This window comes from Eublepharis macularius, chromosome 6, assembly GCF_028583425.1.
Source record: "Eublepharis macularius isolate TG4126 chromosome 6, MPM_Emac_v1.0, whole genome shotgun sequence".
In the NCBI taxonomy this organism is placed as follows: Eukaryota; Metazoa; Chordata; class Lepidosauria; order Squamata; family Eublepharidae; genus Eublepharis; species Eublepharis macularius.
In genome coordinates this window covers 118,231,966-118,252,006 of record NC_072795.1, presented here as the reverse complement: position 1 = coordinate 118,252,006, position 20,041 = coordinate 118,231,966, and the positions used below count along the sequence as shown (strand labels likewise).

Sequence of the window (20,041 nt, the reverse complement as noted above, 5' to 3'; positions counted from 1 at the left end):
CAGTGGCTGTAGGATCTCTTCCTCAATAATGAGGGAAGGAGTAGAAGAGGAAGAATGATGATGCTGATGTGAAGGCGTCAAAGCTGGCTTCTGAGGGTGCTTCGTCTTGGTCCTCTGCCTTTTTCTGGTATAGGTTTCCTTTCTAGCAGTGGGCCAGCCAGGGTTCGCTTTGTATGAAATTGCTCTTTCTACAGTTCCCTGTCTGGGTTGAGGGGAAGGGCTGGAGGATGAGCTGGACGGAGACCTGCCTCTTCCATCAGAGCTCTGACAAAAATTGGCACTCTCTTCACTCGCAGTTTGTCTAATCAAGTTTAGGAAATCCAAGAATAGCATTGCAGTGCCTGATCACATCAGATTACTCACAAGTAGACCTTTGTCATCTGTGCTGTGCTCTGGAACTGTTTCTATTTGTCATTTTGCCAAATTATTTGGCTGGCTCTCACTGGGCTCTGCACCCACTGACTGGGCATTATCTTTTAGATTGCTGTTCCAAAATTCTACAACGTGAATTGTGTGTCTATGATAGTGCAATCAAGGCATTGCCAATGGACTCAGAAGGGTGAACTCTGTTTAGGATTGCACTGAGAGTCTTAACTTTAAAAAGGAAGGAAAAAGCCACTTCACAGTTGCAGCAGACAAAGTTTTTGATCCCTGTACTTAAGTGCTCAGTACCAAAACAGATAAAAAGCAGGCTTTGTGGACATTTTAAATGTTTTAATACCATGTATCTAGAAAGACATACTTTCTCCATCTTTTTCCCCCAATCATTATCATGGATTTAACTAGTCTATTTATGAAAGAAATGCATAAACCCTGTCACCTGGCATTCCAAAAAGACTAGATGTTTTGTTTTACCTAGTTTCTTAAAATCATAAGAATCCCAATTTTCTTTGCAAGGAATAAAAAACAGGTTTGTGTTCTTGTTGCAAGTGTGCTTCCTGTGTTCAGCATATGCGTCATAGCTGGTCACATTCAGGTTCCGAACAAACTACCACAGGATGGGACAATTTTCATAGAACTATGCATGCAAATTGGGGCTTATTCTGCAGGCAACTAACAACAGCATGTTATTAAACAAGTCTAGTCTTCTCCCAGATGAACCTGTTTAAAGCAAAGGGAAACCAGAATATGAAGGGAGTTCTTATCTGAGATCAAAGCTGCCAGTAGGAAGATCCGCTGAATGTACAGAATATGTGATTGGTGAAGTAGCAACAAACTACTGCTGTAGCTCAGAAGTAAGACATAAACACAGCGACAGGACTGAAGATCCTATGCCAACATAACAAAAACTAAATCCTATGGGCCCAGCTTACCCTGACCTTGATAGCCGAGGCAAGCCAATTTCAAAAGCTAAGAAGGGTTAGCCTTGGTTGGTAACTGGATGGGAGACCTTGACTGCATATGTAGGCAATGGCCAAACCACCTCTGTTAGACCCGTACACTGAAAATCCCAACAGGAGTCACTATAAGTCAGCTATAACTTGATGGCAACACAGCCCACTTCAAACATCATCATCAGACTATGGTTTGTGAATGGGCTTCATACCTCCTCCTCCCCCTGCACAACAGGGTTATACATATATCTAACTATGGTTCATCAAGTTCTTCTGTGCAGGCACATATTGGGATTGCACATGTGCAGGCCTTCCGACAGAGAAAAACTTCTTTCGCTTTTTTAGAGCTCCATTAGGGGGCATTTTCCCTTGGTCACGTAGAGATCCGTTTTCCTGCCTAAACAGGCATGTGACCTACAGGAGGAGTGACCCCCCCTTCCCTCAGTTCTCCTGAGTCGCTGCGAACTACAACTAGCTACCATCAGACAGTTCACAGCAGGGGATGTGTGCCTGCACAGAAGAACTCGATGAACAATAGTAATAGGTATGTACAACCTTGTTTCCATCATCATTCTTCTATGCAGTCCCACACTGGGAGATTACCAAGCTACACATAATAAGGAGACGGGGTGAATCTCTCCACCACAATTTTATTAATAAAACATTATTGTAAACAGCAACTCAAGTGTAAAAAAATTTGTGTGTGGGGGGGTAACCTTTATACACTATACAACAGTAATAGTGCAACTCTCTAAGATGCATCTACAGATACCCAACCTGTGAAATAAGGCAATTGTAATGCAGCCTAGGTTACTGAATGTCTTGAACCAGCTGAAGGTAAAACATGTGCCCTATAGCAGCCAACGCAAACAGGGAGTGCAACACTGCCCATGCAGCTGCAACATCTTGTGGAGCCTTTGTGTTGGCTGCAGTGGCATAAAGGTCAACTCCTGGAACACCCCACTGTACAAATATGTGGTTGCGATAAGAGTCGTTCAGAGACCCACTAATGATTGGCATTCAGTAGTCTGCTGAGCACATCCACCTTGAAATTGTCCAATTCAGCAACGTGAATGGCATGCAAGGGAACTTTGTTAGCAATTGCCTAGTTCCAGATGGCCGTAGCCTCTATGCAAAGGGCTAAAGAAGCAGCATCTCCCTACTTGTTTACATCAGGGGTCCCCAACCCCCGGGCCACAGACCAGTGCCAGTCCATGGCCTGTTAGCAACTGGGCCGCACCAGCAGCATAGTGTGGTATATGGCAGCACCAGTGAAAGGGTGGGAAGGCAAGCGGTGAGGCAGCCCGCTTCCCCGCTTGCCTCCAAACACCAGCTGGGAGAAAGAAGGCCCTGGCTCAGTCTCTTTCAAAATCTCTGCTGATGTTTGAAACATGTCAAAAATCCCAGTGTTCACAGAAACGGTAACCATTTTGAACTTTGACACTTTGAGATAATAGTTCAGTCCCCTGAGGTCTAAAATAGGCTGTAAATCACCATCTTTTGGTGGGACAAGGAAAACCCTTGAGAAAAACCCTGCGAAACTGTCAGCATCAAAAACCTCTTGGACAGCCCCTTTTTCCAAAAAAGGATTGAACCTCCCATTCAAGTTCTGGCAATATGTTGTTTGTAGCCAAAGATGGCATAATGCAGTCAGGTGTAGCCACAAATTGTAACCTAACAATGGCTAAGACCCACGAGTCAGATGTTATCGACTCCCACTGAGAATAGGAGGCAGACAGTCTCTTCATGAAACAAGGGTTTGGGTCAGGTGTGGCTGCAACACATCAGAACTGCTTAGAAGGGCCCTGTTTTTCTTTATGCTGACTCGTCAAGAAGCACCAATTGCTTCCAGGAGAACAGAAATTTTTCAGAATTTGTACAGAGATTATCTTCACCTGGAGAAAAGTATGCTATGGGTGAGCAGTAGGTGGTGAAAATAACTGAACGACCAGAAAGGGGGTCAAGTGAGAAAGCAATGACAGTCTGTCATACAGATTCCATCACTATATATAAAGTTGAGTTAGTGAACATGTTCTTCCAACTTGCAGATCTCTGCATACATTTACATGTTCATTAGGGGTTTTTTATTTTAGGCATTTTATTACATCTTCCAGCTATGAAGACTCCTGAGCAGCTTATAAAATAAAACATTAAAAACAGCTACAATATATCATACTTTATGTATAATAAAACAACCACCATTAAACAAGAGTCAGCATCAATACAACAATACTAATCTCTCAAATATCACTAAAAAACTAGGAAAAAACTCCGAAGTTTTAGCCCAACATCTAAATACTATTAGAACTGGATCTGGCAAACGGTTCTGGGGCAGTTTTTGAACAGCTGGGGCACAACCACAAAGAAAACCACCTTTATTGTGTTCATCCCCTTCCCTCTGAAGGCAGAGACACCCACAGCTAACAACAAACAACAAAATGGTTCAGGCTACTATTCATAATTAAAACTGTTTATGCAGTGGAGCAAAATGAAACTCCAAAGATAGCTTTCAAGATACTATACTACTACTGTGCTTTCCAGATTAGACAACCATGGTGGTTAGTGAGGTAGAAACACAAGGTGAGGTGGAGAGCTGGGAAGGAATAACAGGCAAGATATACCGGGCAAGTGAAAGGAGACAGGAAAACACACTTCACCCACGAAAGTTCACACACCTTCTACTAGTGTCATATATGTAAGCCAGCTCCTGCATCAAGTCTCTCTATCAGCTTCTAGAGTGACAAAGAAATGAACCAAGATGAGGCTAGGTATACAATGGCAGACTTCATTCTCAGTCTCCTCCACTAATTTTTATGGGACATAGTTGTTCCACAGATTGCAGTGAGGAAAGGTAAATCCTGCCCTCCTAATTCAGATACTGGGTCACAAATAGACATGGGCACGAACGGGAAAAAAAACCCTGAACACGCTGTTCGTTGTTCGTTGCCATCCATGAACAACAATGAACACAGATGAACCTGACCTGTTACCAAACACGTTCGTTGTTTGTGGCCCTTTAAAGATCCCTTTAAACTATCAGCTGGCAGGTGGCAGGGGGCTGCTGCCCGGTGCGAGAGGGGCAGGGAGATTCTCTCCATCCTTCTAGCACTGGGAGAGCTGGCGCTGCCAGGTGGCTCCTGCCCAATGCGAGAGGGGCAGAGAGATTCTCCCCGTCACTCTGCCACTGGGATAGCTGGCGCCACTGTGCTGCTCCTGCCCGGTGCAAGAGCGGAGGAGAGATACTCCCCGTCCCTCTTGCACTGGGAGAGCCGGCGCTGCCAGGCTGCTACGGCCAGGTGCAAGAGGGGCAGGGAGAATCTCTATGGGATCCATGGGTCCCTCCCTTTCCTGTCATTTTCTTTTCCCATTGGAAAAACTGGACTGTCTGCTGGAAGCTACTTTGAGGGGTTAACTACTTAAGGAAAGTCAGAAGGAATTCAGAGTTCAGTCCAGGCCTACGTTGCCAGGGGAATTGATTGAAAGGCGCCAGACTGTCTGGCTTGATGAACAGCTAATGAACGCAACGAACGACTTGCAACTACCACTTGTTCGTTTAGAATGGGGCTTCACGAACAGCTTGTTCGCGAACAGCAGATTAGATTGTTCATGGCTTTTTTTTTTGTTTGTATTGCTGTTCGTGCCCATCTCTAGTCACAAATGCTGAAGTGCTTCCTGACTGTAGCCTCTTATATTTTCCAATAAAAGTGTGTGTATAACAACAACAACATTTGATTTATATACCGCCCTTCAGAATGACTTAACACCCACTCAGAGCTGTTTACAAAGTATGTCATTATTATCCCCACAACAACAATCACCCTGTGAGGTGGGTGGGGCTGAGAGAGCTAGAAACTGTGACTGACCGAAGGTCACCCAGCTGGCTTCAAGAGGAGGAGTGAGGAATCAAACCTGGTTCTCCAGATTAGAGTCCCGTGCTCTTAACCACTATACCAAACTGGCTGTCAGTTCTCTGTTATTCATTCCTATGAGAAAATGGAAAACAATTATACTTGGTGACATAACTGCGGAAGGAAAAATCTTCCTCCTGCTCCGAATACAAAAAGGCCAGAGGTCCTGTGATAGGGTCACGGAAAGGTGCAATAACACCTTTTACAATGAACAAAATTAGATAAAACATTAATCTATAAAGTAAGGTCAAACACATTTTTCTACTCAATTATTAAGCGGTGGTAAGGAAGAATTCAATTCAATTCAAATACCTTTAATGGCATACAATAAGGAAGAATATATATTCCCAAAGACTTACAAAGATCTTTAGTTCATGTGACTGGATACTGAGATCATTGGGAAAGATGAAAATTGAGACAGTTACTTGTGTTGCTTCTCAACACACCTCTCACAGAATGCTGAAGAAACAGATATAACTTTCACTTGGCATTTGTGTAGAGCCCAAGACAAATGCTGCTTCAATAACAAACCTTAACACCTAACAAAATGGTGTTAGAAAATGTTTGGAGACCAACCACTTGTTTGATTGGAGACTTTACAGCACTTCTTTGGACCACTATAGCACAGAAAGAGATTGTGGTCCTTTCTAAAAAAATCTTTGGCCTTAGAGATGTACAGAAAGAAGGTTCATGAGACATCCAACATATGAGATGCCCTCTGGCAATCAACCTGCAGGAGCAGGAAAAGACAAGGAGGGTGACATTTTGCATGAGAAGGAAAGCAGAAGCCATTGAAGTGGAAAAACTGAGGTCTAGAAGTACTACTACTTTACTTTTATGAAAGACTACAGTATGCTATTGTCACAACAAAAATCCATGTCTTTTAGGGTGTAAAGCATCATATACAACTCAACAATAATTATTACTTTCATTTCACTATTTGTATTTTCTCCACTGAAATCTTTTACATTCTCTCTCTTTTACTGTAAACAAAAACCAAATTTGTTTTAGAGCAACTGTAGAAAATTGTAAAAGAGAGAGAGAGAGAGAGAGAGAGAGAGAGAGAGAGAGAGAGAGAGAGAGAGAGAGAGAGAGAGAGAGAGAGTACTAAATCAGAGGTAGATAATAATTTGCCACACAATATGGATCAAACTGGCTACCTCCCAGGCCAATACAAATTTTAGAACTAAAGTAAAATAGATCTCACATGTTCTCCATCATCCAGGTAGCTACAATTATGGTACTTCTAACACCACTTATAGCACTGTCAGGGGTATGGGGGAAAACCCACCATTTAACAACAACAACATACTTATACACTGCTCTTCTAGACACACTCCAGAGAGGTTAACAAAGTCAGTGTTATTATTGTCACCACAATACAGCTGGGGAGCTGGGGCTGAGAGAAATGGTTTACTCAAGGCCACTTTCAGAGTTTATGACAGTAGAGAGAGTTGAACCAACAGCGTTGACTTGGAACCCAGCCACTTAACCACTATGCTAAAGCAGCTGCAAGTTGCAATGTCCTACTGTTTCACTTTCTAGACTTTCTCTATGACATTAATAAAAAATAGCTACATATCTTACCAATGCAGGCCACTGGATATGCTTGATCTTTGATCCCTGAGTCTGGCTAGGATCTTTTCTCTTTGCCCAGACCAGCTGGTACTCCACCAGGAAGGCTGCAAAATCTTCATAAACTTTAACCCATTCTCGTTTTTCCCATTCAAGGTCATCAAATTCCACATATGCCTGAAGAAAAAAATTGATATTATGCAATTATACAGAGATCAATTATATTAAAATAGTTTTGTTATTATTTTCAGAATCCTCCTAAGTAAAGATGGGCACGAACCGAAATACGAACCAAAGTTTGTGACTAACCGGGTCGGTTCATGGTTTGCGAACCAGTGGTTTGTCAGACCCATTTCTGACGAACTGCCACGAACTTTGGGCTGCTTCATTTGGTTCATTTTTTGGTTCATCGCTACAGACAGTCGGGCGCCGATCAATCAGTTTTCTAGGCAACAGGGGATGGACTTCCTGCTGACCTTCTGCTGACCTGGAAGTGGTGATTTGCTGGCCCGGAAGTGACCTTTTCATGAACCAAACAAATCAGTTCACGAACTGGGGCAGGTTCATGAAAGTTCGTGGTTCATGAAATACAATGACCCATGAACTGCACGGTTATTATCCCCCCCCCCCCCGGTTCGTGCCCATCTCTACTCCTAAGTGAAAGAAAAAAGTCCCAAATCATGAGTAACAAATTTACTCTTCCAGTCCAGTAATTACTTTTTAATAAAAAAAATAGCCTTTACTAGGTGGTCTAGGAATTAAAAGAGAGTTGGTTTGACATGTCTTTTCTGGGAGACAGAGCAAGCATTACTAGAAGAAGGCCCTTAAATCTTGTGTTCACCCACCATATTTCAGGCAGCAGGAACACCCAATTCAGGTCTTTCTCAGATGATCTTAACGCACATGCACATAGCCACAAATGAGACAGTTTAGTATTGAAAAGGTCAAAAGTCAGCATTTTTAAATAAGCCTGGCAAGCAACTAGTAACCAGTGCCAGTCATTAAAGGTAGGTGTAATATAATATCCAACTGTCCCCCTCAAGTCAGACCACCTGAAGTTTCTGAACATGTTTCCAAGTTAGCCTTGTGTCAAGTACACTTAGGGTTGCCAGGTCCAGGCTGGGAAATTCCTGGAGATTTTTTTGGGGGGGGGAGCCTGGAAAGGGTGGGATTTGGGGATGGGAGGGGACTCAGAATGGTATAATGCCATAGAGTCTACCCTCCAAAGCGGCCATTTTCTCCAGGGGAACTGATCTCTGTCACCTGGAGATCAGTTGTAATTCCGGGAGATCTCCAGCCACCACCTGGAGAACCCTAAGTACATTACAGTTAATAAGTAATATTATAGACAATCAGGGAAATAAATTCAGCAGGGCCCTCAGGTACAATCTTATTCATGGGTACAATAAATTATCCCCCCTTGACAGGATCAGACCCATTAGTACTTGTGAAAAGACAGTGGCTCAGCCTTTCTTCCTTTCCTTAAGAGTTATTGCCACTAATGAATGGTAGTGCCAAGAGTCTGGCTGCTCTGAAGACCATTTGGGGATGTCATTATTGACATCACTGTTGCCCCAGGTTTACCTTTGATGAATTTAGAGATCTGTGCTATGTTACATAAAGGGTAAGAAGGAGACAGAGAAAGCAAAATATACACTTCCTAAATTAGAATAATAGAATCGTAGGGTTGGAAGTGATATCCTTGGTCATCTAGTCCAACTCCTCGCACAGTGCAGGAAATTCACAACTACCCCCACCAACATACACCCAGTGACCCCTGCTCCATATCTAGAAGATGGCAAAACACCTCTAGGATCCCTAGCCAAACTGGACTGGGGATAATTGCTTTCTGAACCCAAAGAGGCGATCGGAACTTTGTTTGTTTAGCTCAGTTTTCCAGCCTGTTTTTTTCTTTCAGTTAATTTCCAAAGTCATATTTTTCTGTGCACTTGGCCCATGAGTAGGGAGACACCACTATCTTGACTGGATGTGGCCCCACTGTAGGGCTTCCATTATCCACACAATGGCCAGCCTATTTAACAATGACAAATGATAATATGCAGGGCTTTTTTTCAGCAGGAGCGTGGTGGAACGGAGTTCCAGCACCTCTTGAAAATGGTCACATGGCCGGTGGCCCCACCCCCTGATCTCCAGACAGAGGGGACTTTAGATTGCCCTCCGTGCCACCAAGCGGCACGGAGGGCAATCTAAACTCCCCTCTGTCTGGAGACCAGGGGGCGGGGGCTACCAGCCATGTGACCATTTTTTCTGAGGGCAACACACTGAGTTCCACCACCTTTTCCCCAGAAAAAAAGCCCTGATAATATGAGAACATTATGGCATTTGGCATGAAGGAGGAGTACATTAGGCACTATTTGCAAACAAGAGGAAGAAAGTTAGTTCCTGCCTCCCTGATTGGATGGTGGGAATCACCCAAGATGTCCTCCGCCTCAGAGGGAGAAAGGTAAAGGAAGGGTTTAGAGGACCTTACATAAATCCCTGGCCTGGGGAATAGTTATTAGAATCATGGCCTGTAGGAAATGATGGCTCCTTTAGGAGAGGTAGAAGAACTTGGGACACACAAAATTACATCCTTTTTTAAAGTACTTTTTTCCTGAAAGCCAAGCTGTGTGGCAGCAAGAAAGGAAAATAATTTTAGTGCAGATCAGGAACCTGCTAGGGATCTCTGCTTGGATATTAAGTAATCAGAAACTGAAATGAAAATGTCTCATTCACTGATACAGCTATTGAAAAAAAATCACTTCAGTAATATCTGAAAACATGAAGACCCAGGGCATATCTTAGAATTCAAGGTCAGTAGGTGGAACCTTAACATATAATGTAATTGACAGGGACAATTAGCAATCAAGCAGAGTTACACACATAATTCTTGCCATCAGAGGATTATGTCTGTCTTTGAGAAGTATTCTTTATACCAATTACACTGGTGGATCGTTTGCTAGGGAAGAGGACTTTTATTTTATTCTATATAAACAGTTGTGGTTTTTGTTTAGTTGCTGTTCTATTCTCTCTCTTGGGCTACAGCTGCTAGGTAGAGGGCAAACATTTTGCTTGTATGCCAGCAGGCAACATTGCAGACTGGAGTGGAGAAAAATGCCACGCTTGTCCCCTTGGTAATAGGCGGCATCTGCTGTACTTTTTTAGTGTGTGCACTGCGAGAATGAAACAGACAGGCCAAGGATAACAAGATGAGACATGAGAAGTGATGAAGTTGGATGAGGGATGTCTTTAATGTTCCCTCGAGCAGCCACAGGAAGTGGGTGTGTGCACAATTTGAGAGTGGGTTAAAACACAAGTAGCAGGAACCATTCCAGATAGATACACTAGAACAAGATGCACTAGTGCCAATGAAAGCAGAGTCAAATGCAATAGAGTGCTGACAGTGAGATTCAGATGCCTGGAAGACCAAAAACAGACAGCAGTGCAAGGGACTAGATAAAGATCTGAGTAAAAGAGTGTTTGTATCCTGCTTTTATCATAACTGAACATTTATGGCAAAAGCAGGATACCAGAACTACTTTTCACTTAGATCTATTTCTAGTTTCTATCTGTTCATCAGAGATGACAACAACATCAAGTGAAGACTAAGCATACTACCATCAGACTAAAACTTTCCCTATGAAGACATGAAGAGCTAGAATCCTGAGAAGTTTTTTAAAAAATCAAATCACAATGTTGTCTTCTCTGAAGACAACACATTAAAAAGGCAGTATTCCAGCACAGAGAGTCTGAAAGCACGGGAGAAATGAAAACCTCAAACAAACATTCTTAGACCAAAGCATGACTAATATAGTCATTAGTCTTTCTGGATTTCTGATCTTGTAGCATTCCATTAATAGGGTAAGGAAGAGAGGCACATTTTAAGTGGGATGTGGAAAGGTGTAGGAATCTTCTCACCCGCGTAATTTTACAGGCCTTTAACAAAACACTAGATCCCTGATCGCTAACAGCCCATCCACAAGAGCTCAGTCAAAATTCTCTTTTGCAATATAAAAGATAGCTTTAAGCAACATCCATACCTACAGAGGAGTGGTCTATTACCCCGCCTCCATTGAGAATGGAACTGCTGAAAGATAGAAACTGCAGTGGGGAGCCCTTACATATGCAGTCATAATATTGACCTGAGAGAGGGATCCCATTAATCACATAATAGATGCTCTAATCACAAGGTCAAAGATAAGAAATACCTAGGAGGTAATTTCAAGGGCTTTCTTTGTGATTCCAGTCCATTTCTTCCTCTTAACCAAGTGCATTCTCATCACACATAGGAAGAAATTATCATAGTAGCTGAAGTGGGAAGCTTCTCTGGAGAGTTAGAAAACTGGATAGTTTTAGGTGAGTAGTTGTTTTGATCTGTAGCAGAACAGCAGGATCTAGGTCCAGCGGCACCTTAGTCACCATCAAGATTTTCAAGTGTAAACTTTCAAGTATCAGAGCTCCCTTCTCCAGAGGGAGCTCTGACTCTAAAAATCTTACACCATGAAAATCACAGTGGTCTCTAAGATGCCACTGGACTTAAATCCTGCAGAAAAAAGTGGAGGGGCACTCCTCTCTTACTGCTCATGACATAGTCCACCTTCGCCAACTCACATAGGTCCACAGACCCCAGGTTAAGAACCATGTATCTATTACATTTATATCCTGCCCTTCTTCCAACGAATTTAAGCAGTATATATGGCTACTTTCCTCACAACAACAATACAAGTAGGTAGGTTATGGGTGAGAGAAAGTGCTTGGCCAAGGTCAACCACTGAGGTTCACTGCTGAATAAGAATTTCAGCCTTGCTCTTACCACACCTTGTCTGATATTCTAACCACTACATCATGCTGGCTTACTACCAGCAGAATCAGTCTATAAAGTTGCTATGAACAGAAAACAGAGATAAAGTAACATTACTCAGCAGTACGGATATGTCAGTAACAGTTCACATGGACCGTGTGTTACAGAACAAACCGCTGCCATTCTCCAGAGTGTGGGGAACTTGTGGATCATACTATGTGGATTAACACACCCATGAGGAGGTGATGTACGAAATCTGAGTCAATAATAGCCAGCCCCGGATTGGGCATGGGACATTGTATTACCATCTTCCCTTCAGTTTGACCACACAACGCCTGGAAATTAACAAAGTTAAAGAAAACATAAGAAGATACAGACAAAAACTAATTGCTTCCATCTAATGGACTTTATTGTTCTCCTCCAGAATCATCCCAATCTGTAAGGTTGTAGCAAATACACACAGGAAGAATTTTGTACTTTTTGTATTGGGATACTGTATATTGTATATGAGATTTATAATATAAAATGTATTAGCACTTTTGCACTTTAAATTGATTAATAGCCTGCACAGTGTCAAGTGCATTTTTCTCCCGTGAGGGACCCTGTCCCCCCCACCCTTTTTGCATGTGTTTGTAACCGGGAGAGCCACCATTGCTTTGTTTGTCGAAATCTAGAGCATAACTCAATTACATATGCAAACACACAGGAACACACACACACACACACATACATATAAGACAAACCGTAAGAAAAAGCTCAAAATACTATACATGTGATACAGAAAATTAATAGTGAGCATAACAAATGTTTTTCTTCATTGCTATTAGAATTTGAAAGTATTTAGTATCCTTGCAATCAGAAACACAATAGGCAAGAAACCAAGTAATTTTAGTCATCTACTATTAATCCATTCATCAAATATAATTATATCAATTCCAGACCTTAGCATATATGCATTTCTGAAAGGCATATCAGCAAAAAAAATTGCCTGCTCAAACCTGAGGACGAGTATAAATAAATCAAGGATGAAGGAAAAGTAGCACTGGCAAGCCCTAGGAGCCTGTAACTCTGACATCAGCATCTTTATTCCCCCCCCCCCCATACTTAAATCCTTCTTTTCTGGGATGAACTGGTGCCTCATTAGATAAGGCAACCAGAGTTCCACAGGACAACATCAGGGAGTTCCACAAAATATAATGGAATAAACATAATTTTTGAAATTATTCCTTGAAATACTGGGGTTATTAAGGTTACGTAAGCTGACATATATATATATATATATATATATATATATATATATATATATATATATATATATATATATATATATATATATATACACATACACACACACACACATATTGCAACTTTTACAAATACATTTTCTTCACAATAATTTAGCAGCAGTTATTGAATTGTGCAGCCATTGAGGCCTTTAATGCAAAGGTACTTCCATAAATTTTATATGGTGTGGGAATTTTGATAACTGGTGTTGATTGTCCATTTTTATTGTATCTTCACTGAATTGCTGAAGTACCATCCTGAGTTGCAGGAACTGCATTGAGAATGGGGCTGCACAACATTCACTGGGATCTAGGCTTGGTGTTTTGCCTTTAATCTGAGATCAAAGTCTCTTTTCTCAGTATCAAACCCCTATTGAGGACTTTGCATTGCATCTTTTGCAGGAAGACAGACACAAAAGTCTCTGGGTGAAGCAGATGGATAGCAAATTCAAGTGCCTCAGTGTCTTCCTCACTATGATCCAAAATATGGGCTATAATGAAGCACTTAGAGAGATTTGTTTTTTAAAAAAACCCTTGGTAGAACTAGAACTGGATCTCGAGCATGATGGGTATGTTCCACCTTAGGACTTGGAATTCTTCCCCGTTACTCTTCCCCCATATTAAAAATATCTTACTATTCCTACCAACTGCCACGCATTCATGCTTGGCAGATTGAATGCTCTGCCCACATCTGCACCCAAGAGACGATTTGTTCGTGTTCCATTTGGGGTCCCCTTTGCTCCTGTGCTTCTGGCATGACTGAGACCATTGATCACATTTTGTTATTTTGTGAACATTGGTTTTCATTTTAAGATGTTGAATCCTTCCTATTTTGAGTAAATACCAACTTGTTATTGAGCCTCAATTAGTATCCTGTTTGCTGGCTGATGCTAACACTGCAGTTACATGATCTGTAACCATCTTTTTATGTTAGTATCTTTGAGACATTCCTTTGTTACGTATTAATGGGATAACCATATATGGCCAGTACAATTTTCTTTATTTGTCATTCTATACTTGTTGATATATGATCTGTAATTTTATCAATATTATACTATTTGATTTAAGACCTCAGGTTGAAGCAACTTATTGTTAATAAAGAAAATGAATTGAGCTCCCCACCACCAACTTATTCTGGCCTGTAGGTTAAGAGTTCCTCAGGATTTGAAAAATTAATATAGGGGTTCCTCCTTGGAAAATAGGTTGGGAAAGACTGAGATAAGGTCTTATCCCTTTCCTTATCCTAGCAAACCAAGGCCTACTGGTAAACCAGATTTTAAAAAGAAGTTAGTTCAGCTTTAATCAGTACAGTTCCCTTCCTTAATAATGTATAATAAGACTGTACTGAGTTAAGCTGCAATCACCATATGAAGAGCCTTGGATCTCAAAGCAGGAAAATCTGAAACAATTATAAACTCACTCTTAATAGGTGGACCAAATTACGTGGTGCACATCTAGGATAAACCAAGGTAGTCGAAATTACTTAAGATCAAAAGTTCTTTTACTTGGGAAGGTTTCTTAACATACACAAAAGAACCCCAAGACATTCAAATAATAATAAATGCAATTTATGTCCTAGAAATGTGTCTATTATGACACCGCAGCTAGAATTTATCCTTATGGAATTGCAGAAGATACATAACAGGATGGCCATTTTTCAGGTGCAGAACACATGTACTGAATGTAGAAGGTACCATTTCATATCATCTATACATTGGAGTGACTCAGCCCATTACAGCAGACAATACTATATTATTTGACAGAATGGTTTTGACAGTATGAGGCAACTTTATATGTTCAAGTTTGGTCAATTCTAGACATAAATAATCTTCCCTTGTGCCATCTTGGCCAAAAGATGCCATTTGGACAAACAGCTCCAACTAACAGAAAATAAAAGAGATGCAAGTAAATAAACTAATTGGCTAGTAGATCTTAGCACACTTAAGTGTTAAGAAGCCACTGTTATAACACATCAGGAAGTAATGGACAATCTTAAGCTTTAAGGATGACCCAGAGCGACACATGCCAAGATGTACCTCAGCAGAAAGAGAGACACATTTGGACTGGAGAAGGAAGAATGGTGACCAAATGGATTCTCTGTTTGAAGACTGAAATTGCTGTCAGGAAACAGCAATTAGGAACAGAAGTTATGTGCCAACTGGCCTTATGTCAGAGCCAGTCAAGTTAGCAGGACCCAGTTTAAGAAAAAGTTACACAACTGTCATTAAACTGATATATTACTAATATTATTAAATCCCTACCTATCTGCCCCTTTGAAACCACACTCTAGATTACATCAGAATTTTCTGAAATCAAGAGCAAAAAAAATATAGCACAAAATTTTGCAGACATTGTATACCTGAGACTGAAACATGACTCTTGTAGTTCCATCTCAAAGTTAGTTTCTTTAAAAATCCTAAATTTAGTATAATCTGAAGCATTTGTGAAGTTCCTAGGAATATGAACACTTGCAGGAAAAGATCCAGCCCTGCAGCTGGTGGTATTGTCAAAATATTCATCAGATAACTCAAACGTTGCTGAAACCTAAGCAGCACATCTCAGCAGTTAAATCTTCCCCTTAAAATACTGCTGGAAAAGCCATCATGCAGCATCCAGTTCTTAACCAAAAGCTCCAGATGGGCTGTGCTTCACTTTTAGTCTCTGTTTTGGTTTGAGTGGGGAAACACTCGTACACACCCAGAAAAGTATTAAAATGCAGTAATTGTCAAGATAATCCAAAATTTAGAAATTCAGTTTTCTCTACAAGTTGTATTTATGCAATAGGGGATATTTGATACAGATGTTAACTTGCTTTGATATACATGCCACAACTTAAGTCTCTGAAAAGTTTTTTAAAGTACTAGATGCACTTTTTAAAAAGTGCAATGCTAAGTTATTAACACAAGTCCTCTGCCACTGTGAAAGAAAAAACTATCTAGTCTACTGACCACACCAAGTGCTGGCAATTTTTCAAACATCTGCTAAAGGTCAGATTTCACCAGGATGGAACCAGTCAATGGAACTACACAACTCTTAGCACTGTAAATAGTTCCCATCCCGGACTCAAAGGGGTCTTTTTACACAACAACCGGCCAACTTTATTAAATATTAATACTACTTCTTCCCTTTACTAGAAGATGTCTTACTTGCCTGACAATTTTAAGTTACTTCAAGTTCATTTACATTGTAGATATTCAACTGTCCTTCAGTTACAAACTGTGTTTACGTTACACATGTTCATGTTCAACTGTGATGTGCTGCCAATAATTGAGACAATTATTTGCAAGTACAAGAACAACCCTTCAGTTTGTCCATATCCTCTGCCCCTTTCCCACCCCCATCCTCTAGCATGCTCAGTCTGAATTACTTCCTTCTTAGCACCAGCCATAGTTTGCTGCTACATCTAAACAGCCAAACATGTGCTATCTAAGTGTGGATAGCAAATTTCAGTACAATAGCAACCTATGGTTTAGACTAGGTAGGAAGTAATTCTATTACAGCATTGGCTGGGGTGGGGACACAAGCATGGGGCCAAAATACATATTTATGCATAGATATTGATCAGTATCATGGAAAGAAGATCTAGGATCTTATTCTGAAGAGAAAATTCACACCTGAAGAGATTCTTTCAAAATGTTTTCTGGAAGCTGTTTTGCACGTCACATGGCACTAATAGGGATTAACTAGCTTTGAATCCACCTTTGGCTTTAATCCTTGAGAACAACAAAATAACTGATGTTCCAGAAAGTCTTTGGAAGACGTAAACTCAACTGTATTACAATTGTCCCACCACCTCACTTTCTACCAAAAAAGGCAACAAATAAGTTATGCAAAAATTGTTTTCTGCAACCGTTTTTTGTATATTGCATTTATAAATGTAGGTACTCATTATGTATGAAGTCTAGCCATATCAATCAGAACAAAAGGATCACAATATGGAGCCCTAGCAGAGAGGAACAGCACATACTTACTATATGAATAGTCCCTGATCTGATCCCTCAGCAAAAACGGCTGAAAACCAAAACCAAAAACGTACCTGAACTACTGCAATTAACCTGCCTTACTGGCAAGTAAGTAGCATTTCACTCATGCCCCATGTGTCTTTTATTATACACAGCCCCCTATCAACCCATCCTTCTCCCCCATTTTCATCTGTCTGACTGATAACTCCCATATTCATATGGATGACTGAGAGAAAAAAGGAATCTTGAACATCCAAGCAGCTGAGTATGACCTGAACCTGCCTTTCTACAGGTTATTTTATTTCCTTCATTTATACCCCCATCCGTCTCCCCAACTGAGGAGTCAAAGTGGCTTACATCATTCTCATCTCCTCCAAGTTTATCCTCACAACCAGCCTGTGAAGTAGGTTAGGCTGAGTGTATATTATTGGCTCAGGGTCACCTAGCAAGCTTCCATGGCAGAGTGCTGATTCAAACCTGGGCCTTTCAGATCCTAGTCAGACATGCTAACTACTACACCACACTGGCTTGAAGTTTGGCCACGGCCAGATGCAAACATCACAGAGCAAGCGTCAAGGAACTCTTGGCGCTGTGGTTGTCAGCCTATAGTTCATAGCCATGGCAGAACCACTAGCAGCCCAGAATGATTTTGTGGCTTATCATCAGCTTCAAGAGTTTATGGGAGCCTACTGAGTCGTATGTCTTATTTTAAAAGTGTATTTTACTTTGGATATTTCATTTTGTATGCCACTTTGAATTGCTGAGGAGAAAGGAAGGTAAAAATACTTTAAATAGCTAGCAAACTAACAGGCAAGTGTAGGCACATGCAATCTCCCCCTCCATCCACATCATGGCAGCTGCACTGCTTGGTCACTAACACCAGTCATGAATGTGTCAGGGGAGCAGGAGTAATAAGGATGCTGAGCTTTTGGGGACTGCTCCATCCCCTTAGCAAAAAAAGACACAATACAGATGGAAAACTGTATTGTAGAATACTGCCCATTATAGGATTCACATACCAGAAGGGGCAGTCTCTTCCAAACTGAACCTGTGCGTCTTTTGCTGACTTTCTCCTAAATGTCTTCTCTTTGAAGTCCATTATATCTACCATGGGACCTGTTTTTGGAAAACTCAATCAAAGGGGATTATAAAGATTCCCACTTCAGCACAATTCTGGAGGCACTGTAGAGCATTCCTGTTTAAGTAGGCTTGTGGGGGTAACTGGTGATTGGGCAGTTGAATGGGTGTATCAGATACAGCTGTTTTTCTATCTTTTGTGCATGCAAACAGTTTGTGGTGGTTCAAGAATCATGAGAGTCTGGTAGGTTCTACTGAGGCAGCATTTCAAGATGCCTGGGGAATTAGGAGAGAAGGAACAAGAGGGTTGGAGGCTGCCTCCACCAAAGCCACTGCCTGAGGCCACTGCGTCAACTTATTACAGAGCTGAGTAGTTACACACTGAGGGGAGAGGTCAACCCAAGTGAACACAGGAGTCTAAGTTCCACATTTACCCTGTCACATCTCTAATACCCATTTTCATTATAGCTAACAGTAAGAATGAGAAATGAAAGGTAGTGAAAGTGAAATGAGAAATGAAAGGTAGTGAAAGTGAAAGGTAGTAATTTCTTAAGAGGACTGAAGTTAGGCCTACACGTTGCCTTCCATCTCATCAATCTGGCAATTCCAGCTCCCTTTCATTTATTTTCCTGACTTTGTGTCTCAGGCTGAGTTGATTTTGTGCTCTGTGATCAAACTGCTGGCTCCAACACCAAAGGGTTACAGAAGATGATTTATCATTCAAATTTCTGCTTGAATAAGCCACTTTCTACGCAAAGCTGTAGTGAAAACAGGTCAAAGCACCCAATACCCACAAACAACTTGAAATGGTTGTCTGTCTGCTTACAACTTTGCAGTACCTGCTTAGGGAAAGGACAATTGTATTAATGGTGCAGTAAAATTCTTTCCTCCAATTTAAATCTTTGTCAAACTTACTTTTAAGGCCCAGTTTTTCTCAGATCAGTCTGAATTACAGCACAAATTCTATGAAGCATCAAAGGAAAGTGCTAGCCACTGGTCTCTTAACATTGTAAAAAAGATTTTTCATTAGGAGTGCGCTTCTCCCTCCGAAAATTGGTAAATTTGATTTTTTTAAATCAAATCTGAGAAAAAATTCAGAAATCTCTGAATTCTAAACTGATTCTCTAATTTGGTTCAGCTATTTCTGAAAAACATTGGCCACTATTTTTTATGGAAAAATCATTCTGAGGGCATTCCGGTAAGCAAGGGGGGGTCATTTTAAAACTACCAAATTTGGAGGGGACCTACTCCTATCTGTCCTCTAAAGACCTCCCAGGTTTCATGAAGATTGGACCTTAGGGGACAATTTTATGGGCTGCCAAAGAATGTGCCCCCACTCTCCATTATTACCTAGGGGGGGCATTTTTCAAGCAAACTCTACCAAATTTGACAGGTGCCTGCTCCTGTCTGTCCTCTGAAGCACCCCTAAGTTTCAGGAAGATTGGACCCCGAGGAAGCCCTAGAAAAGCAAACTGAAGCACAGGAATGGAATCCCCCCCCCCCCGAACCAAAGCAAATCAAGGAGACCAATATAATATCACATCAGAGAATCACATCCATGCCACCAAAACCAAATTGAAAAAAGGGAGACTGTTGCAATGTAGCCCAACAGAAGCAAACTGAAGCAAGGGAATGCCTTGTGCTTGTCGCTGGATACTGCTTGGTTCTGTTCTGTGGTGTTTTCCCACTGGCTGAACCCAGTGCATAGCTCCTATGAATGATATTGGATCTATTGGGCTAAGTTGCAGTGTGTTTCTGTAATGAGAGTCAGTGTTGACTTTTCCCCCATAAGAAACAATGGAGTGGCTGGGGATACCTTGTTCAGCAGCCCATAGAATTGGCCCCGGGGGTTCAATCTTCCTGAAACTTTGGGAGTCTTCAGAGGACAGTGATGAGTAGGTCCCCTTCAAATTTAATGGACTTTGGTATAATAATTCTATCGCTGGCCCCCATATATTTTTCTTCATAGGGAATAATGGAAAGTGGGTGGGGGCACCTAAGCTGGGGCCCATAAAATTGGCCCCTGAGGTCCAATCTGCACAAAATTTGGGGGAGGGGTTCTTTACAGGACAGTCAGGAGCAAACCAAGCCCACTGGATCA

The 20,041-nt window shown here is 41.3% G+C and overlaps 1 protein-coding gene across 1 annotated transcript in view; it reads right to left on the bottom strand.

Moving 5' to 3' along the window:
• Positions 1–20,041, bottom strand: part of JMJD1C (jumonji domain containing 1C) — a 190,933-nt gene that overhangs the window by 128,253 nt on the left and 42,639 nt on the right. The window contains exon 2 of the mRNA XM_054982305.1: positions 6,830–6,994. Coding sequence (XP_054838280.1) covers positions 6,830–6,994 — 165 coding nt within the window. The remainder of the gene's footprint in view (positions 1–6,829; positions 6,995–20,041) is intronic.